At 45.9% G+C, this 20,987-nt stretch overlaps 1 protein-coding gene across 3 annotated transcripts in view; it reads left to right on the forward strand.

The window, feature by feature from the left end:
- Positions 1–20,987, forward strand: part of FAM193A (family with sequence similarity 193 member A) — a 162,013-nt gene that overhangs the window by 103,550 nt on the left and 37,476 nt on the right. For 2 of the 3 annotated variants that reach the window (XM_090035439.1, XM_090035438.1), the window contains exons 10-13: positions 9,346–9,458; positions 9,637–9,879; positions 16,069–16,222; positions 16,316–16,495. In XM_090035439.1, coding sequence (XP_089891565.1) covers positions 9,346–9,458; positions 9,637–9,879; positions 16,069–16,222; positions 16,316–16,495 — 690 coding nt within the window. The remainder of the gene's footprint in view (positions 1–9,345; positions 9,459–9,636; positions 9,880–16,068; positions 16,223–16,315; positions 16,496–20,987) is intronic. The other variant, XM_090035440.1, reaches the window with a different exon arrangement.

Genomic DNA, 20,987 nt, shown 5'->3' on the forward strand with positions numbered 1-20,987 from the left:
CATGGCCATGGCTACAGCCCTGGCTGTTGCTGCAGCAGTTGTACTTTGGGATGCTTCTTGCAGTCTGCCAGTCCTGGAACTTGGTGTACCACATGCTTGTGAGCAGCTGCAGCAGGGATTGTGACAGGGGTTCCAGCATATCACCTACCAGACACAGGCTCCCCAAGCAGCCAGGTAATGAGCTGCTTGGTGCTGCACTTGCTCAGTTGTAGTGGATGGGTGTGCTTTGTGGGTAGGAACCTTCTGCTCTGATGCATGCTGCAGACTGGCAGGGGCTTGCTTGCAACCCAATGGCTAGGGACAGAAATTACATGCAATCCGGTATAAATGATCAGAAACTTGTTCAAATCTGTAACACAACAGAAGTTCAGTATACATAAACAGCTTTCAAAATGGCTGAAACTGATCTAAGATGAACCAGGTTGGATGTAATTAGCAGACTTAACTGATTTAGGTTAAATGGGTGCATTGAACTTCTGTCTTAGATCCCTCCCAGATTCAAGTTAACTTGCAGCCCCCAACGTCCCAGGATGCTTTGCACCTCCCCTGCAGACCTTCAAAGACTTAATCAATTCAGCCTCAAGCTTTTTTTGATGGTCTGTACTTAGCCCCTGTGTCTTTCCCACAACAAAGAAATTGCAAAGAGCTGTGGTGAGTTCCTGAAATTTACTCAAAGGAGTGCCACTGATTAATTCAACAGCCATGTCAGCCAGGCAGTCCAGTAATCTTCGTATACATGCTCTCCTGAAGGAGCCACCAACTGCCATGTTGTTGAAGAAAAGATGAATCTGATGGTGAATGTGTTCAATGAGCATTGGACTTAATTACATTTTTGTGGAGAGCAACGACAAAACAGTATGCTCTGTTTGTCAAGACCCTGTTTCAAGGTTTAAGGAATACAGTATTAGGCACCACTTTGATACACATCATAAAGACAAGGTATGACTGCTTGGTGGGGCAACTTAAGAGTTACAAACTAGAAGGTCGGAGAAACAGTTTGTGTAGTCAGCAGAATATTTTTCGAAGACACATTGAACAAAATTTAGCAGTTGCTCAAGTTATTGTATGGCTATGTTGTTTGCTGATCGTGGGAGACTTTTTACAGATGGTGAATTCACAAAGGAGTGTGTAATGAAAATGATTTGAGGAGTTAGGTCCTGAGAAAAAAAGAAAAAAGAACTTCAAACATGAGATGAGCTTTTGTGCTTATACTATGAGCAGACGAGTTGAAGAGATTGGGATGGATTTGCTTTGCACACTGAAAGAAAAAGCCAAAATGTTCCAGTACTTGTCATTAGCACTTGATGAGAATAAAGATGTCAGATACAGCTCAACTGCTCATATTTGTGTGAGGAATAGACTCACTGTTTGTGGAGCTTGGTGCACTTCAGGGTTTTTGAAGGGTACAACCAGAGGAGAAGACTTATTTCTCATGGTATGCAAAATAACATGCATCTGCTGAGGTGGGAGAAACTGAAAAGCTTAATGAATGACATGCAGAACATGACAGGATGCAAGGTTGGTGTCACAGGATACATCAACAACAGAATGCAAAAACTGAATAATCCTCCTGTACAGCTTCATCACATTCATCAATGAAACAGTAGAACCAGAAGCCAGTATGCATGGGGACGAGCCACTTGGTGACAGTGTAGATTGAGGTAGTCAGTGGGTAAGGGGTGGGGGGGTAGGGGAGAGTAAATATAGCTGGTAAATAGTAGAGAGGTTAACTGGGGAGTTACAGGTTAGGCGAGTTATAATGCATCATAAATCCAACGTCTGTATTAGTCCATGATTTTTTGTATCCAGTAGGTTGATGAAGTGAAGTTTCTAGGCTCATCTGTGAAAGGTGTTTTATAAATTCCCTTTGAGGATTAGAACTGAGAGACTGGAGAGGCAGTGGTTTTCTTGTGAGAAATGTGCTCCCACAGGTAATTGGGTATTCTTAACTTTGATAGATTGTTGGTGTGCATTCAATCGGACAAGAATACCCAATTATTCTGACCTGACGGGACTGAATGTATTCAAGTCAGCTGATCCAGACTATCTCCACCCTAGAGTACTAAAGGAATTGGCTGAGGTCATTGCAGGACCCCTGGCACGGCTTTACGAGCACTCATGGTGCTCTGGTGTGGTGCCAGAGGACTGGAAGAGGGCCAACATGGTTCCCATCTTCAAAAAGGGGAAGGAGGAGGACCTGGGAAACTATAGGCTGGTTAGTCTTACCTTGATCCTGGGCAAGGTTTTTGAGAAAATTTATTCTGGCACATATCCACGAGGGGCCAGGAAGGGAGGTCATGCTTAGGGGCAACCAACATGGGTTCATTAGTGGCAGGTCCTGTAAAACCAACCTGGTGGCCTTCTACAACCAGATCACCAAATTATTAGATGCAGGGGTAGCAGTGGACATAGTCTTCCTGGACTTTCGGAAGGCCTTCAACACTGTCTCTGACCCTGTTCTCATTAAGAAACTGGGGGACTGTGGTGTCGACACCCACACAGTCAATTGGGTCGCCAACTGGCTGGAGGGCCGCACCCAGAGTGGTGGTGGATGGGTCATTTTTAGCCTGGAGGGATGTGGGTGGTGGCATTCTGCAGGGCTCGGTCCTCGGGCCTGCGCTGTTCAACATCTTCATCAGTGACCTGGACGAGGGGGTAAAAAGCACCCTGTTCAAGTTTGCTGATGACACTAAGATGTGGGGGGATGTGGGCACGCTAGAAGGGAGGAATAGGCTGCAATTGGACCTAGACAGGTTACAAGGGTGGGCGGACAAGAATAGGATGGGATTCAACACCAACAAGTGCAAAGTGATGCACCTAGGGAGGAACAACTGGCACCATACCTACAGGCTGGGGAACTCCCTTCTCATCAGTACAGCGGCAGAAAAGGATCTTGGAGTCGTCATTCACTCCAAGGTGAACATGGGCTGGCAGTGTGGGGATGCAGTCAGGAAGGCCAACCGCATGCAACCACAGATGCATCACGAGCAGGTCCAAGGAGGTGATCCTCCCCCTCCCTCTCTCTGGTTAGGTTGCAGCTGGAGTACTGCGTCCAGTTCTGGGCACCGCACTTCAGGAGGGATGTGGACAACATGGAGAGGGTCCAGAGGAGGGCCACTCACGTGATCAGGGGACAGCAGGGAAGGCCTTATGAGGAGAGGCTATGTGCAGGCTAAACAGGTTCAGGTCCCAAGAGAAGGCTGAGGGGGGATATAGTGGCCTGTTACAAACTAGTCAGAGGGGATCAGCAGGCACTGGGGGAGTCCCTGTTCCCCCGAGCACTGCCAGGAGTGACCAGGAATAACGGTCGCAAGCTGGCAGAGGGTAGATTTAGGGTAGATATCAGAAGGCGCTACTTCACAGTCAGGGCGGCTAGGATCTGGAACCAACTTCCAAGAGAAGTGGTGCTGGCTCCTACCCTGGGGGTCTTTAAGAGGAGGCTAGATGTACACCTTGCTGGGGTCGTTTGACCCCAGTAATCTTTCCTGCCATGGCAGGGGGTCAGACTAGATGATCTACTCAGGTCCCTTCCGAACCTAGAAACTATGAATTGCCTGTGGGGGACATTTCTCATGGACTAAAATAGACATTGGATTCATGACACATGATAACTTGCCTAACATCCAGCTCCCCAGGTAACCTCTCTATTACTTACCAGCTATATTAATTCTCCCATGCATGTTGGCTTCTGGTTCTACTATTTCATCCAGGAAGAGCACAGACCAACTGCAAATGCTTCCTCAGCTTTTGTACAAAGGGCATTTTTACCCGAAAGCTTGCAAAGAAGAATTTTTCCATCTGTTTGAGTGAGTTAGTTTCATAGTTTCATAGTTTCATAGTAGCTAGAGTCGGAAGGGACCTAGGTAGATCATCTAGTCCGACCCCCTGCCTTAGCAGGAAAGAGCACCGGGGTCAGATGACCCCGGCAAGGTGCTCATCTAACTTCCTTTTAAAAATCCCCAGGCTAGGAGCCTGCACCACTTCCCCTGGAAGCTGGTTCCAGGCCCTAGCCACCCTGACTGTGAAGTAGCGCCTCCTAATATCTAATCTAAACTTACCCTCCGCCAGTTTGTGACCGTTATTCCTGGTCACTCCTGGCAGTGCACGGGGGAACAGGGACTCCCCCAATACCTGCTGATCCCCCCTGACCAGTTTGTAGCAGGCCACAAGGTCCCCCCTTAGCCTTCTCTTGTGGAGGCTAAACAGGTTCAGGTCCCGTAGCCTATCCTCATAAGGCCTGCCCTGCTGACCCCTGATCATACGAGTGGCCCTCCTCTGAACTCTTTCCATATCGTCCACGTCCCTCTTGAAGTGTGGCGCCCAGAACTGGACGCAGTACTCCAGCTGCGGCCTGACCAGTGCCGCATAGAGGGGGAGGATCACCTCCCTGGACCTGCTCGAGATGCATCTGTGGATGCATGATAGGGTACGATTGGCCTTCTTGACTGCCTCCCCACACTGCCGGCCCATGTTCATCGTGGAGTCAATGACGACTCCAAGATCCTTTTCCGCCTCCGTGCTGGCAAGAGGAGAGTTCCCCAACCTGTAAGTGTGGTGCCGGTTCTTCCTCCCCATGTGCAACACCTTGCACTTATCAGTGTTAAACCCCATCCTATTCTCATCCGCCCACCGTTGCAACCTGTCAAGGTCAGCTTGTAGCCTATTGCATCCTTCTAGTGCACCCACATCCCCCCACATCTTAGTGTCATCAGCAAACTTGAACAGGGTGCTTTCTACCCCCTCATCCAAGTCACTGATGAAGATGTTGAACAGTGCAGGCCCGAGGACCGAGCCCTGCGGAACCCCACTGCCCACATCCTTCCAGGTCGAGAAGAACCCATCCACTACCACCCTCTGGGTGCGGCCCTCCAACCAGTTGGCGACCCATTTGACCGTGTGGGCATCGACACCACAGTCTCTCAGCTTTTTGATGAGGACAGGGTGAGAGACAGTGTCGAAAGCCTTCCGGAAGTCCAAAAAGACTACATCCACAGCAACCCCTGCGTCTAATGATTTGGTGACCTGATCGTAAAAGGCCACCAGGTTGGTCTGACAAGACCTGCCACTGATGAACCCATGTTGGTTGCCCCTGAGCATGCATTCCCCCGCAAGGCCCTCCTGGATGTGTGCCAGGATAATTTTTTCAAAGAGCTTACCCGGGATTGAGGTCAGACTAACTGGCCTGTAATTTCCCGGGTCCTCTTTTTTTCCCTTTTTGAAGATAGGGACCACATTGGCCCTCTTCCAGTCCTCCGGCACCTCGCCAGAGCACCACGAATGCTCATAGAGCCGTGCCAGGGGTCCCGCAATGACCTCAGCCAGTTCCTGTAGAACCCTAGGGTGAAGATCGTCCGGACCAGCGGACTTGAACACGTCCAGCTTCTCCAGAAGTACCCTAACTAACTCCTCGCTAACCCTTGGCCCAGGCGTGTCTCTCTCGGGGCCCGAGGGGGGCCCAGCAGGGAGGTGGCTGAACTGGTCCCTACTTAGGAAGACAGAGGCAAAGAAATCGTTAAATATGTTAGCTTTGTCATCTGGTGTGATGACTAAGTTGCCCATCGTGTCCTGCAGGGGCCCCACATTACCCGGGACCCTCTTTTTACCCCCTATGTATTTGAAGAAGGACTTCTTATTGTCCTTAATCCGGGAAGCTAGTCCTATCTCCAACTCTGCCTTGGCCCTCCTGACTGCCCCCCTACATCCTCGGGCGACTATAACATAGTCCTTCTTGGCGATGACCCCATCTCTCCATTGGGTATATGCCTCCCTTTTAGCAAGGAGACATTCCCGGATGCTCTTAGTGAGCCATGGGGGTTTATGTGCCCTCCTGCTCCCTTTGACCCTTGTTGGGATTACCTCCCTTTGGGCATGGAGGATCGTCTCCTTAAGGAGCAACCACTCACCTTCGACATCTGATTCCCTTCCCCTCTGGGTCCTCAGCGCTTCCCCAACTATCCTCCTTAGCTTGTTGAAGTCAGCCCTCCTAAAGTCTAGGGCTGTTGCCTTGCTGCAGCCCTTTGCCACCTTACGCTGGATGGTGAATTCCAGCAAGCGATGATCACTGTCTCCCAGGTGGCCCATCACCCGCAGCCCCCTCACCAGGTCATCACCCGTGGCCAGCACTAGGTCCAACAAGGCGTCTCCCCTGGTGGGACTGTGCACCTCCTGGGTTAGATGGAGGTCCTGCAGTCTGGCTAATACTTCGAGCATTCGTGTAGAGGCATTTGAGGCCTTCAGCGGTTGTGCCCACTGACCCCCTAGTCACAGCAATGCCCCGTCCCCTATCGCTTACCTGTTTCTCCGTTTTGACCATTGAGTCTGATAAAAGATCTCAGATTTACCCAAAGAACCTTGTCTGCCTGTATTCTTAGACCAATGCAGCTACAACCTGTACTGCTGATGTGAAAGCATTCGAGATCTACAGATGAATCTTTTGATGAGCTGCATCACTGAAAAAGCTTTTTACACCTTCCTAGTTGTAAACACATAGAGCGAAAGCAGGAATAGATATGGATTTTCCATGGGGTAGGTTTATTGAGACTTTTTTCAAACAATTTCAGGAGGAATTCCAGAAAAATGTTTAAAGGTTTCCTTAAGTATTCAAAACACATTCATCTTCATTTTTGTGAAATGTATTTGCATTTGACATTGAAGAGGCACCTCAAGTTTATTAGATAGAACTTGCAGATCTTCAAGCAAGTGATGCATTGAAAGACTCATTACAAAGCAAGTGACTTGATCACCAGGGATCCTGGTTTTCTGTGTTTAAAAATCCTAAATTTTCTGATTCTGCATTTGACCCAAAATCGGTATTTTTCTGCTGTGCATGCATGTATTAGTTGAACACAATTTCTTATTGCCATATTTACAATTTTAAAGCAGTTTGGAAGCTTATCATGCCTTAATCATTATAATAAAATACATTCTAAATGCCTGTACATTTTGGCATTTTGATTCTTTTTTTATCATGGACAATCAGAATACCCCCTACCCCCTTTGCTTACCAGGATGCAGGTCCAGCTATGGCTGTCCTGTCCTGTCCCCCCTCAACTGCTGCTTTGTGGCACTGAGCAGCCCTGGTATGCCAGTACCCTGCCCCTGCCGTTGTCTCTCACTTCCAACCCACTGCCCCGGCACTCCCAGTGTGAGGGAGGTGGGAGGGTGGGCACAGGTGACAGATTGGAAGGAGGCAATGTGGCAGTGGGGCATGTGGTCCCCCAGATTTCTGTGCCTGCAGCAGGGTGTGGGGCTGCAGCTGGGCCAGACCAGCTTCAGGCAGAAGCTGCCTTGGTAGCCTAGTGGCAGGCATCCAGCACAGGAGGGAGCTCCATGCTGCCATAGCCACCAGGGTGAAGTGCAGTGGCATGAAGTTGTGCTCCCACTTGCTGGGCATGCAAGGGGTACTTCACCTTGGTGATCATGGCAGTGTGGTGCTCCCTCCTGTGGCTCCTGCCTGGAGTTGGTCAGGCCAGGCTGCAGCCCTACGCCTCACACCCCACAGTGTGCCCAGAAATCTGGGGGTCCACATGCTCTTCCCCCTGCCTGACACCTTGCTTGTGTTTCCCCCACCTTCCCATGTCACCTGTGCCACCTGGTGCCTCGGCTATGTCACCTGTGCCCCTCTCATCCCCCATAGATTTGCTTGGGGGGAGCTGGTTTCCACCACCCTGCCTGGGTGCAATGTGTTTATGTTTGTGCACACGTATGCATGGTGGCCCTGCCCCCTGCATCTTGCTTCCCCCCCAGCAGCCCCTTGCAGGCTGGAACACTGCCAGACTACAAGGGGAAACCTGCAGTTTCCTGCATTCTCCTTTTTTTAAAGGTGAAAATCCATGTTTTTCCACAAGAAACAGAAACCCTGGATCTCTGCTGATCATCTTCCGTTCCAAGTCTCCTGACCCCAGCATATTTGTAGACAAAGTTTTGCTGCTGGCATGATAACAGTTTTTGGGAGCACGTCTGCAAATAAACTTTGTCAATAATGAAGTTAGTCGAATATAACATTTGTGGCCAAGGTTTGACTGATGAATCGGTTGCATCAGGATTTAATGGTGAATGTAAGCAGTACAAATATTGACAACGGCTTTTGTGAGCAAAATGCAACTGCAGTATTCTCACTAATTTGTAATGAATACAACCTAACAATAAAGAGAAAATATGCAAAATACATTTAATCTTCCAGACCTATTCTCCCTTCTTTCCCCCCCCCCCATCAAAAACAAAAATTCTCCTGTAACCTCCTCTCCTCCATGTGAACTTCACCAAAGTAAGTTATACATTCTGGCTCTGCCAGTTGAGCTGTGTTTAATTATTTGGTTCTTCATTACTGAAAGGCTGCTGACCTCCGCTGTAGCCCATTGGTTACATGCGTGCATTTGGGAGGTTGTAGATGGGGTTTTGAACTGTCTCAGTCTGAATAGAGAAGCTAACCTGAATCTCCTGTCTTCTGGCTGAGCCTTCTACCCACTGAGCTGGTACATCAGGTGGGCACTAGCTCATTGTACTTGATTTGTATTTCAAATGAAAATGATTGCAACTGAATTGTTGTGAAATGTCTAATTCTGCACACCTGTTACAGCAATCTCTTCAGTAGATGAAAGTCAAGGATCCTTTGTCCTTGAATGCCAATGGGCATAAATACTCAGCAGCTCACAGGAGTGTAGTTCTGGGCATGAAAAAGCCAAGCAGGTACCTGAAGAACTTTGAGGTCAGACAGTGGGGTTCTAATGAGTTCGGATTAGCTTGTTTTCTAAGTGGGGGTTGTTTTCATTGCAGTTTTGGAGTTAGGTTCCTGAATCTTGCCTGTTTTAGGCTTCTAAATTCTTATTCGGATCTAGCTTAGAGTAGCTACAGAGTTGGCTGTACAGCTTTTTACTAAACTTGCATGTTTTTTCATTCTTCCTCCACTTGCGAATAATGTCCTTCTGTGCATATCCTTGACTAAGGGAGAGAAGTACTGAAGTGAAACAACTTGGTGTAGTGATAGAGTAGGAATTTGTACAAAAAAGGCTAAATCTATACATGGGTCGGAGAGATGGACAAAGCTGTCTAATTCCTTTTATGTGGAAATGTCTTTTCTTTGAGCCAGCATGTATTTTGAATGCCAGACATGTATCACTTTTTTAAATCTAAACTTTTAGTTTTTATAAATTTTTTGACATTAGTGTTGTGATGACCAAAACATGTTTATCAAATTATTACCTGATTTAGACACGCTTCCTTTGAAGCGCTATATTGCAAATGGAAAGAATTTTTCTGCTATTAATTACATATATTGTGAACTATGATTAAAACTTTAGTGAAAATGTTTGCAGTGCTAAAACTCTGCTTTATAATTTACTTTAGCTAAATAACAAGAAAGCACTAGCTGGAGAGAACAACTTCACAGACACAATGAGGCATATGCTGTCATCACGTCTGAGCATGCCTGACTGTCCCAACTGTAATTATAGAAGAAGGTGAGTTGATGTTTTTAACATGAGATCATAATAAAACATTAACTTTGTGTGTTAAAGAAAAAAAGGAAAATCCAGTATTGTGGCAGGCACAGTGCATTAATAGATTTGAAAGCTACTTAAAACTATAGTTGAAAAATCTGTGAAGTAAAGTTTTGTGATCATCTTAATTCTTGAGCAGATGTACTTGTGATGACTGCAGCCTTTCACACATTTTAACATGTGGCATCATGGATTCACCAATAACGGATGACATCCATATTAACCAGTTACCACTACAAATTGATTCTGCTCCGGATTATCTATCTGAGATCCGCCCACCTAGTATGTCTTCAGCAAGCTCAGGATCAGGTTCCAGCTCTCCTATTACAGTTCAGCAACATCCCAGACTAATCCTCACAGATAATGGCTCTGCACCAACTTTGTAAGTGTTTTTTATTGCAAGTTTTTAAATCGTGGTGAATTTGAAAAAACAATGGAAGGCAAGTTGCAAAAGGTCAATCATCCTAGAAAGAGAAACTGGCATTGCATAAAGTTTATTATTTAACATTTATTGCGCTTAAAAAGCCAAGCACATAGTGCCCCATTTGCTAGATATTAAAAACATTGTAAATGATTAATCTTAAAAAGTAATTTAAAATGCTTTACAGGAATGCAGGTAATTCTGTGCAAGATAAACATGTGTTGGATTTCAGAAAGGTTGTTGTCTTTTCTGCCATTAATTTTCAGTCTCAGATGGTAAGGGGTAGAGATTTGCTGTAGGGATCTCCTGCGAACCTGGATGTCATTTCCCACTGAGCAGCTTATTTTGGTGAGACTTTTTTAAGATGGTAGTTCTTCTCTGTTTTGTTAAAAAGCATAGGTTGCTAATAAATAGAGCTTAATAAGTCCACTTAAAGTGCTAAGTTGGAAACCTCTCTTTTGCCACCAATTTCTACAGAAGATAGAATTCTTTTATTTAAGTTGTTGCTGGCCCTTTTATCAAGATAGCAAACAATTATTTTGTTTTTTGCCTGAAAAAGTTTATCTGCAACTCAAATTCTGGTTCGCTTCACAGTCTTTCTGAACCCTATCACTAAAATCATTGTTGGTACCAGAGCATTGGAGAACTGGCAGTGTGATTCCCATATTTAAAAAGGGCTCTAGTGGGGATTCAAGGAACTACAGGCCAGTGAGCCTAACTTCTGTTCCTGGAAACTGATTAAAGCAATAATAATAAAAAAGAATTATTCAGCACATGGATAAACATGATTTACTGTGGAGGAGTCAGTACAGCTTTGTCAAAGGCAGATCATGCTAGATTGGGGCGATCCAGTTGACATAATATATTTGAATGTCTAAAAAAGCCTTGACAAGGTCCCCCATCAGAGACTCCTAACTAAATTAGGTAGTCTTGATTACAGAGAACGTCCACACGTGGATTAGAAATTGCCTCAAAGACAGAAAGCGAAGAGTGGATGTGAATGGTCTGTCTTCAGGTTGGGAAGAAGTCCTTCAGGGATCTGTGCTGGGACCAGTGCTGTTCAACATATTCATAAATGATCTGGAAAAGGGGTGACTAGTGAGGTGGCCATATTTGCCAGTGTTGCCAATGACACAAAATTATATAAAGTTGTAAGGATCAAGGTGGACTGTGAAGGAAAGGAAATGGGGAAAACAAAGTAGAGATGCACCGATACATCAGTCTGATATTGCAGGGGTTGTCAGCTGGGGGTGTGCATACCCGTGGAGGTACTTTGAAAGGTCCTGGGGTGTACATGGGGCAGGAGGGGATGGAGCGCTGTGCTGCTGCTGCTCTGCTGCTTGCCATGCCCCTGCCCTATGTCCAGCCGCTTGCCCCCTGCCCCCCTGCTCTGCATCTGGCTGCTTACCCTCCCTCCCCAAGGGTACAACCTTAAAGGTTGAAGACCCCTGTGATAGCAGATTGGCACCCATATAAAGAAAACTGACTATATCTGAAATTGGCCTGATATCGCTAATAATTTGACCAATAAATGCCTAGGAGTGCATGCAGCTTCAGCGCAGCACGTAGGCAACAAGGAGCACAGCCTGGCAGTGTGGAGAGCTGTGTGCAGCTGGTAAGTCTGTTGTGGTGGAAGGGGAGTGGGTGTTGGGGAGGCAGATCAGCACCCGTTATGGGGAGGGAGGGAGTGGGGCTGGTGTAGGTGCTGCCTAGCCGGGACGAGCGTGGGATGGTGCTGCAGCTCATCTGGGGGAAGTGGGGGCAGTTCCCCACTGCGCTCTGCTTGTTTGGTGGCTCTTGCTGTTTTTCTGGGAGGGCATCAGGGGGATGTGTGCCCCTGGATCTACGTAGGGTAGGCCAAGGAGGCTGGGGCTGGGGACCATACTGCAATGTGCTTGGGATGGGTGGCAGTGGCACTGAGAGGGAGCTACGGTGGAATTTGGGGTGGCTGCAGCCTCCCTATAGCCCCCTTCTTAGCATCGCCAGTGCCTAACCTGCTCAGCACAAATCCTTTTGAAGCCTTCCCATCCCACACCTGCCCTGCCTGGGCAGCACCTACCCCAGCCCCACTCCCTCCCTCACTGTGTTTTCCCCCACACAGACCCCTTCCCTCCCCCTCCCCTTTTACCACAACAAACTTACCAGCTTCATGCAGCTATATCAGAAATCAGGTTGGTATTGGCCAATATGCCTTCTTAAAGATCAGCTATCAGTATCGGCCCCCAAAATCTTTATCGGTGCATCCCTAAACCAAAGTACTAGGGATTATTAAGGAGGGAATTATAAACAAAATAGAAAGTAACATTATGCCCCTTTTAAGTCCATGGTATGTCCACACCTTAAATAGTGTGTCCTGTTCTGGTCCCCCCACTTCAAAAAGAATGTAGAAGAACTAGAGAGGGGACGGAGAAGGGCAACATGGATGATTAGCAGTATGGAGAGACTAAGGAGGGCTACGCCTATTCAGTTTAGAGGAGGCACTTCAGGGGGAACATAAGGATTTACAAAATACTAAATGGTGAAGAGAAAGGAATTGGGGATTTATTCTTAATACAAGAGGTAGGAGTCGCAAAAGAAACTAGTAGATGGTAAGTGTAAAACTAACAAAAAGTTCTTTTTCAGCATGTAATTAAAGTGTGGAACTCATTGCAATCAAATGTGGGTGCTGACAGTTCAGCCAAATTCAAAAAGGGATTGGACAACTTTTTGAAGGCAAGAGACATCAGTAGCTATTGAGCCTGGGATTTAGGGATGCAGCCTCTGAATTAAAGCTTCCTAAACCTTAAATGCTTGAGGCTGCATCAGAGAGGAACAGCTGGGGGTGGGGGGGAATCTCTGGTCATACACAGTTCACTCTCCCTTTCAGCATTCACTCTCTGCCACTGTGTGGCACGAGATACTGGGCAAGATGGACCTATGGTCTGACACGGTAATTGGCAGTTCTTATGTTCTTATCTCTCACCTACTACAGATCCCTACATTTACATTTAACAACTACTGGAAGCAGAGTTAAATTTCTGGGTGGTGACCCATCTGTCTTCTCAGTCCACATTCCTGCAATATTGAGAAACTGATACTTTAAATAATTATTTGCATCTTGATTGTATACTTATGCCATAAATGAACTACTTCTGAGAAGGGACATCACATGAATCAGGAACATGCCACTACAAGACTTTTGAGGAAAAATGGAGCTAGTTTATTTGTTTTAGAAAGGCCAGTGATTAAGATCTTGTTACATTAATATTTAAGTTCTCATGTGTGAGTGATGACATTAATGGTTAATCATCTGATTTAAAAATAGTTTATTTGTTGAATATCATCCTCAAGAGCTGTGGACAGGTGAACAAATTGTACCAACTGAAGAGGGGAAGTGTATTAGCCTGGTCCGTGGTAATTATTTTCTTGCCTGTTCCTGTTATGGAGCTAATTGAAGCTAAGCCATTGGACCTTGACCTGTTTCGTTTGGAATGAACTGCCTTTGATTAACATTCACCTGCTGCAGGGTAAGAGCAGATTCAAATAACAGCAGAGTACCTGACACCTGGTTAGTGTCCTTTGCAATCCTCACCCCCACCTTTAACTTGATATAATTTATTCATCTTTCCACACCCAGTCATTCATTCGAGACCTCCAGCAAAAAAAAAAAAAAAAGATGTTAAAAATGTAACTGCTTATCTTCTCTATAAATAATAGAGCCTATGGTTTTTGAGACTTTTGGTGTCAATATGTATTAGCATTGTTCTGTGCCTGCCCCAAAGTGTAAGAGGTAGAAATAATTTTTTTAATTATGGCAGTGGGTTGAACTTCTATGTCTGCACATGGAGAAACCATTGACAGCAACTAACCAAGCTGCTGTAGCGTGTTCACTCCTTAGGTTGATTCTGCCAAAGCAGGAGTTTCAAATGGGGTTGTGTTGTATGGTTCACAGGGCTGGAAATTTGGCAGTAGTAGCATTAATTGCTGCAGGTCCTGGAGTCACAGCAGTTGCCACTCCTTCCATCACTAAATCTCCAGGGTCATGTGCCAAATGACACTACGTTTTGCTCCAGATAACAGCCCACAGGGCTCTCCATGTGGCCAGAAATTTGGTGGCAGGAAGAGCAGCTGTAGCTCTGGGATGACAGGACTTTGGGCTGAATTTAGCTCACTGCCTGTATCTTTGACACCTGTGTGCTAAAGTGATCAGTAGTAAAATTTAACTGATGTTTTAATTCTAATGACAAGTCCCTAAATAATACCATATTAGCACCTTTTTTAAATGATTGAGCATAGTACACATCTGCCAGCTAATTTTTTCAGGGCACTTATAAATGCAGGCATAAATTTCTTGAGTGATTTTTATATTTCAGGCTCATTTCAAAGCGTCTTTGGTCCACCAGGGCTAAAAATTTAATCTTTTATAATGAGAGCCTATATTCAGAAAAATACTTATGTAGAAAGTTTTGAGAAGGGTAGTATTCTGGCAGTTTAGGTAGCTGCATAATTGCTATGTGCAGGGGTGTTCCAATTAATACAATCTCTTTCTCTACCCCACCCCCATTTGAAGGCACAGAAGTGCCTGAAATTTGTTCAGTTTTTGGCTTTGCACATTAAATCAAGATGCATCTAACATGGGCAAGCAATTTTTCGAGTGGAGGGTCACTTACTGAGTTTTGGCAAGCCATTGAGGGCCGCATGGCAGGCAGCCAGGGGCAAATAAATATTACTTTTCTAAACTTTATAAGGGCCTCATTTTGTCCACCGTGATCTAAGACAACCAGAGTATCAAAACTATTTTTTTCCTAAGTGTCAATTTCCTGATCTCTATATTCATGTCTTGTACTTATTTCAGAACGTTATATAGTATAAACAACTTCCTAAAAATCTCCTGTTTCTATATTTCATGTATATCCATCAGGTGTTTTTATATTTTGTCAAATTAAAAAAAAATCTTCCAAATGTTTCAGATTGGCTTTGCCGTGAAGCTGTTATCTCAAACTCAAGCAAACTTCTGTTCTCAAGGAAAGAAGATCTATATTCTAACCTGCCTTATGAGAAGCTAGTTTAGTTGAATCCAAGTAGCAGTTCCTAAATAAAACATTATTATGGAAAAATATGCATTTACTCTCCCTTTTGGGGAGGCTCTTTCTGTTCTTGATTATAACTTTTAATATGTTGGGTATTTCTATCCCTGTGGCATGTTTGACCCATGCATAACAGTGCTGAACTGTAGTTAGATCACAGCACAGAAACTTCCTGGTATGCAGAGAGACACATAATACACACTTTAAAGCTCTTTATGTATTTTGATGTTCTGTACAAAGTATTATGTACAGGCAACCCCAACTTAGCACTCTTAATTGGTTTCTGAAAAAACGAGAGTTACGTGAAACGAGCATTAAGTGAAACCGAAAGTATTTGACGACCCAGGATGGCTATCGCGAGCGTTATAACAAAACTTGCTGAGCGCTAAGTGAAATTAGGTATCAATTTAAAATGAGCGTTATAGCAAAATGGCGCTAAGTGAAACAACGTTAAGCGGGGTTGCCTGTAATTAATCTTTGCGGCATCCCTGCAAGGTAGGTAACTAAGCATGCATCTTTATTTTTTTTTAGCTGTGGCAAGGAAATTATTCTAGTTAAATCTTTAAACTCTGCGAAGCATTTACTCTTGTAATTCCTAAAGATGAACACTATTTTTATATCACCACACTAGCATGGTAATGTGCTTCACAGAAATATTAAAATGATTGATCAGATGATTATGCTCAGAATTCTAAAAATATTTTAAACCCCCCCCCCAAGCAACTTGTTAGATATGCTTTTTTTCATAAAAGGCAAAGCTGATGTTTACCCTATCATGTCGTAGTCAATGAATATCAGGAAGTGAAAGCAGTAGGAAAAAATATTCTACATAAAAACATGACACAATCTTATTTTTAGTTCCAACTTTCTATTAAAAATGAAGCTGTTACTTTAAACAGGTTGGATGATACGTAGTTATGTTTTAGTGATTAAAATTTATTGAAACAGATCGTTTTAAATTAAATCAGAATATTTATACAAATTACGATCTAAACTTTATTTCATTTCAGTGTTCTAGTACCTACTTTCACAATAGCAGAGGTTACTGGGCATCATGATTTATGTAAGCCTATTTTCCCCCCAGTGGTAGTGATGATGAAGATGTTGCACCGTTATCAGCAAAATTTGCTGATATCTATCCACTGAACAATTATGATGATGCAGAGGTTGTAGCCAACATGAATGGAATCCACAGTGAACTAAATGGTGGAGGAGAAAACATGGCATTGAAAGATGAGGTATGCATCTGTTTAAATTTAATCTCCTCTGTCAGATGAAAATGCCTGTTAGGGAATATACCCTTTGTATTAAAAACTACTGACTTTTTTCAGTCTCCTCAGGTGAGCAGTACTAGCAGCAGTTCCTCAGAAGCAGATGATGAAGAAGCAGATGGTGAAAGCAGTGGTGAACCACCAGGAACTCAGAAGGAAGAAATAAATCTAGGAAAAAGAACATTAAGGAAAGATGAAAAAAAAGTGGATAGTCCTCCACCATCTTACCCCAGCCAGCAGGTAGAGCTTGTTTAACTCTTAGACCTATTGTGAATTAACTTCGAAGTTTTGACAACTTGGGTGAGAGAATTTTTCATTAGAGTATCAGTTACAGATGTAGAGCCTGGACAGTTGCAGGCTCTACACTGGTATAATCTTGTGTAAATTGTTGTAAAAATGTAATGGATACATGATATAAACCCCTGAATGGGGGTGGCCGTGCAAACCAGTGGACATTTACCCCTGAAAGGGTAAGTTTTATAATCCAGTCAGTGTCAACTATACCATTGCAGATGTCATCTGTCTCTAGTTAATACCCAGGTAGCTGTTTGCTCAAGGCAACCAGGATGTTTCTTGTTCTCTTGCCATCTGCTGCTTTGGCACATATATACAGCCTACATTCTGACCAACTGTAGGGCTGTAGAGGGATGTAACTGTTGTCACTATCAAAGGATACCAAATAAAAACTGTTACAAAGCCACTGTTGTGTCACTGCAGAATCAAACCAGATGTAAATATAGCAACCACTCCAGCTTTGACCTTGTTCTGTTAAAAGTCAGTTTTCTATTATTTCTAAGTTGAGGCAGTATAGCTAATTAGGGTTGGAAGAGACCCCAGGAGGTCATCTAGTCCAGTGTTTTCCAACCAGGGTGCCATCAGAAATGAACAGATGTGCCGTGGAATTTTGCCATGGCAATGTGCTACAATAGGTATGAGGATGGGGAAGGTCTTGACAGGTGTGCCGCGGAAAAAATTTATTAATAGATTCATAGACCTTAGGGCTGGAAGGGACCTCAGAAGATGGAGTCCAGCCCCCTGCCCCAGGGGCAGGAAGTCAGCAGGGATCATAGGATCCCAGCAAGATAACATCCAAATGTCTCTTGAAGGCATTCGGTGTAGGTGCTTGAACCACCTCTGGCATCAGTCTCTATTCCAGACCTTGGGGGCTCGGACAGTAAAGAAGTTCTTCCTTATGTCCAGTCTGAAACAGTCATGGAGGAATTTGTGACCGTTCAACCTTGTCATCCCTTGGGGCGCTCTGGTGAACAGATGTTCCCCCAGATCCTGGTAAGCTTATCTGTTCATCAGAGCACCCCAAGGGATGATGAGGTCGAACGGTCACAAACTCCTGCATGACTGTTTCAGGTTGGACATAAGGAGGAACTTCTTTATTGTCTGAACAATCTAAGTGTGCCTTGGGCTGGAAAAGGTTGGGAAACACTGAGCTAGTCCAGCCCCCTGCTGAAAGCAGGGCTATCCCCAACTAGATCATCCCAGCCAAGGCTTTGTCTAGCCAGGTCTTAAAAACTTCCAAGGATGGAGACTCCTCTGGGTAACCTGTTCCGGTGCTTTACTACCCTCCTCATGAGAGTTTTTTCCGTAATCTCTGACCTAAACTTCTCTTGCTGCAAGGACCATTGCTCCTTGTTCTGTCATCTACTGCCACTGAGAACAGTCTAGCTTCATCCTCTTCGGGTAACCGAAGGCTGTTGTTAATTTTCCTCTCAGTCTTCTCTTCTCCAGACTATAAGTGCAGCTCACTCAGCCCCTCCTTAGAAACCATGTGCCCCAGCCCCCTAATTATTTTGTTGCCCTCTGCTGGACTCTTTCCAATTTGTCTAAATCTGTTTTTTCATGGGGGGCCGAAAACTGGACACAGTACTCCAGATGTGGCTTCACCAGTGCTGATCAGAGGGGAATAATCACTTCCATTGATCTGCTGGTAACTTTCCTACTAATGCAGCCCAGTATGCTGAGTGCTTCATAGTAAGGGCAAACTGCTGGCTCATATTCAGCTTACCAAGTACCTCCAGGTTCTTTTCTGTGGAGCTTCTGTTTAGCCAGCTGATCCCCAGCTTGTAGTGGTGCATGGGATTGTTCTGTCCTAAGTACAGGACTTTTTGCATTTGTCCTCATGAGACCAATCATGGTTCAATCCTCCAATTTGTCAAGGTCTCTGAAACCTAGCCCTACCCTCCAGCATATTTACTACTCCCCCCAGCTTGGTGTCATCTGCAAACTTGCTGAGGGTGCACGCCATCTCATCTTCTGTGTTGCTTATGAAAATATTGAACAAAACCAGTCCCAGGACTGACCCCTGGGATGCTTCACTTGATACTGGCTGCCAGCTAGACATTGAGCCATTGATTACTACCCTTTGAACCCAATGATCCAGCCAGTTTTTTTTTTTTAACCACCTTAGTCCCTTCATCCAACACATACTTCTTTACCTTGCTTGTGAGAATTGTTGTGGGAGACTATCAAAAGCCTTGCTTAAAGTCAGGGTAGATCGCACCCACTGCTCTTCGTGAACCCAGATCCAGTCATCTCATCATAGAAGGCAATCAGGTTGGTCAGGCATGATTTGCCTTTGGTGAATCCCATGCTGGCTGTTCTTTTCCAAGTGCTTAGAACAGGGGCGGGCAATTATTTCAGGCGGAGAGCCACTTAATGAGATTTGGTGAGCTGTCAAGGGCTGTATGGGTAGCCCCACCCCTTGACAGGTTCCCCACCCCCTTGCCCCCCCAGAAAAGCTCCTTTTGGGAAGGGGGAGTTGCCATCTCAGAACCAGAAAAAAAACAAATCATTCACTAAAAGTCAAATGTGTGCTATAATGCATTTTAATTTTTATTACAAAAAATATTTTGTCATGAATTGTGTTTGTGTATTGTATATGGAGATATTTGTATAATAACTCAAAAATAAATTCTTAGTATTGTGTGATGCATGGGGGGGTTGGTTGTGTGTGTGTGTGTGGTGAGGTGTGTATGGTGAGGGTGTATTTTGTGTGCATGCATGTGCAGGGGGGGAGTTTGTGAGGGGGTGTGGCTGTGTGTGTGGGGGGGGGATGTAGGGTATGTTGTAGGTTGTTGCATTTGTGGGGTGTGGGTGTGTGATCTCTGCAATACACTGTCCTTTCCTGTAGTCAACGCAAGCAACACAGGTATGTGTGTGGGGGGAGGTGGGGGTTGTGGGGTGGGAGGGATGTGGGGACCTCCCTACACTCCCTCCATGGCGCAGCAGCAGGCAAGCTACTGGTGCCTGGCTCTGGCCAGTGCTTCATGTCACAGCAAGGAGTGTAGCTCCTGCTGGGCCCTTTGTTCTCTGGTGCTCCCCACACTTGCAGGACACAAGAGGGAAGCCCCAGACATTGGAGCTGGCTGCTTCCCCCACCCCAGCCTGCTCCAGTGCCTGGGGCTTCTCTCCTGTGCTGCGAGTGGAGGGAGCACCGGGGATTCAAACAGCCCAGTGGGTGCTGCACTCAGAGAATCGTAGAAGTCGGGTCAGAAGGGACCCTGTAGATCTTCAAGTCCGACCCCCCTGCCTGGGTGGGAGAAAAACTGGGATCAAATGAGTCCATCCAGGTAGGCATCAAGCCTCTTCTTGAAGATCCCCAGGGTAGGAGCCAGCACCACTTCCCTTGGAAGTTGGTTCCAGCTCCTAGCCACCCTAATTGTGAAGTAGTTCTTATGAATGTCTAATCTAAACCTACTCTCCAATAATTTGTCCATTTGTTCCTTGTCATGCCAGGGGGCGCTAGGGGAAACCAGTGTCTTCCCCAAACCCTTCTGGTCCCCCCCTAGTGAGTTTATAGACAGTCACCGGGGGGGGGGGAAGTGTCGTCGTCCCCCCCTCCCCCACCTTCTCTTGTGAAGGCTGAACAGGTTTAGGTCCCGCAGTCTTTCATTGTTGTCCCCGGATCATGCGGGTGGCCCTCCTCTGGACCCTTTCAGTGTTGTCCACATCCCTCCTGAAACGGGGCACACAGAACTGGACGCAGTACTCCAGCTGCGTCCTGACCAGCGTTGCCTAGAGGAGGAGGATCATCTCCTTGGCTCTACTTGAGATGCACCTGTGGATGCACGACAAGGTCCAGTTAGCCCTGCCAACCGTGACCTTGCATTGTCGGCCCACGTTCATCTTGGAGTCAGTAATGACTTCAAGATCCCTTTCTGCCTTTGTGCTCTCAAGAAGGGAGTTTCCCATTCTGTAAGTGTGCCCCTTACCAGATCATCGCCTGTGGCCAGGACCAGGTCCAACAGGGCGTTTCCTCTGGTGGGACCATGCACCTCCTGAATTAAGTGGAGGTCCTGTATCTCAGCTAGGAACATCCTGGAATGGTCTGTCCTGGCTGACTGTTCCTCCCAGCAGATGTCATGGGTGACTTTAATTGCCTGGACAACTACATCCCTTGCCTTAAGTGCCACCTGAGCTCCATGCTGTTGCAGCCTGCCCCTGGGCAAGGGCTCCATGCTGCAGCCAGCCCCACACTCTGCTCTCGCCCAGCTACAGCAACCCCCCTCACCCCCCCCGCCCTACTTCCCTACCTGCTGCCCAGAGGAAGCGGGATGCCAAGGAAGCCTGCAGCAGCAACCCTGCCTGTGCTAGGAGAGCTGGCCCTTCTGCCCACGAGGGTGAGAGCGAGGCGTAATGGGACAAGCTGGGGGTGAGTGTAGGTGCCTCGCTCCCACCCTTGCAGGTGGAAGGGTTGCAGGGGGCACCTTGGGCCGGA

The sequence above is a fragment of the Crocodylus siamensis genome, chromosome 2 (assembly GCF_052110815.1).
Source record: "Crocodylus siamensis isolate JL-2025a chromosome 2, ASM5211081v1, whole genome shotgun sequence".
Taxonomy (NCBI): domain Eukaryota; kingdom Metazoa; phylum Chordata; order Crocodylia; family Crocodylidae; genus Crocodylus; species Crocodylus siamensis.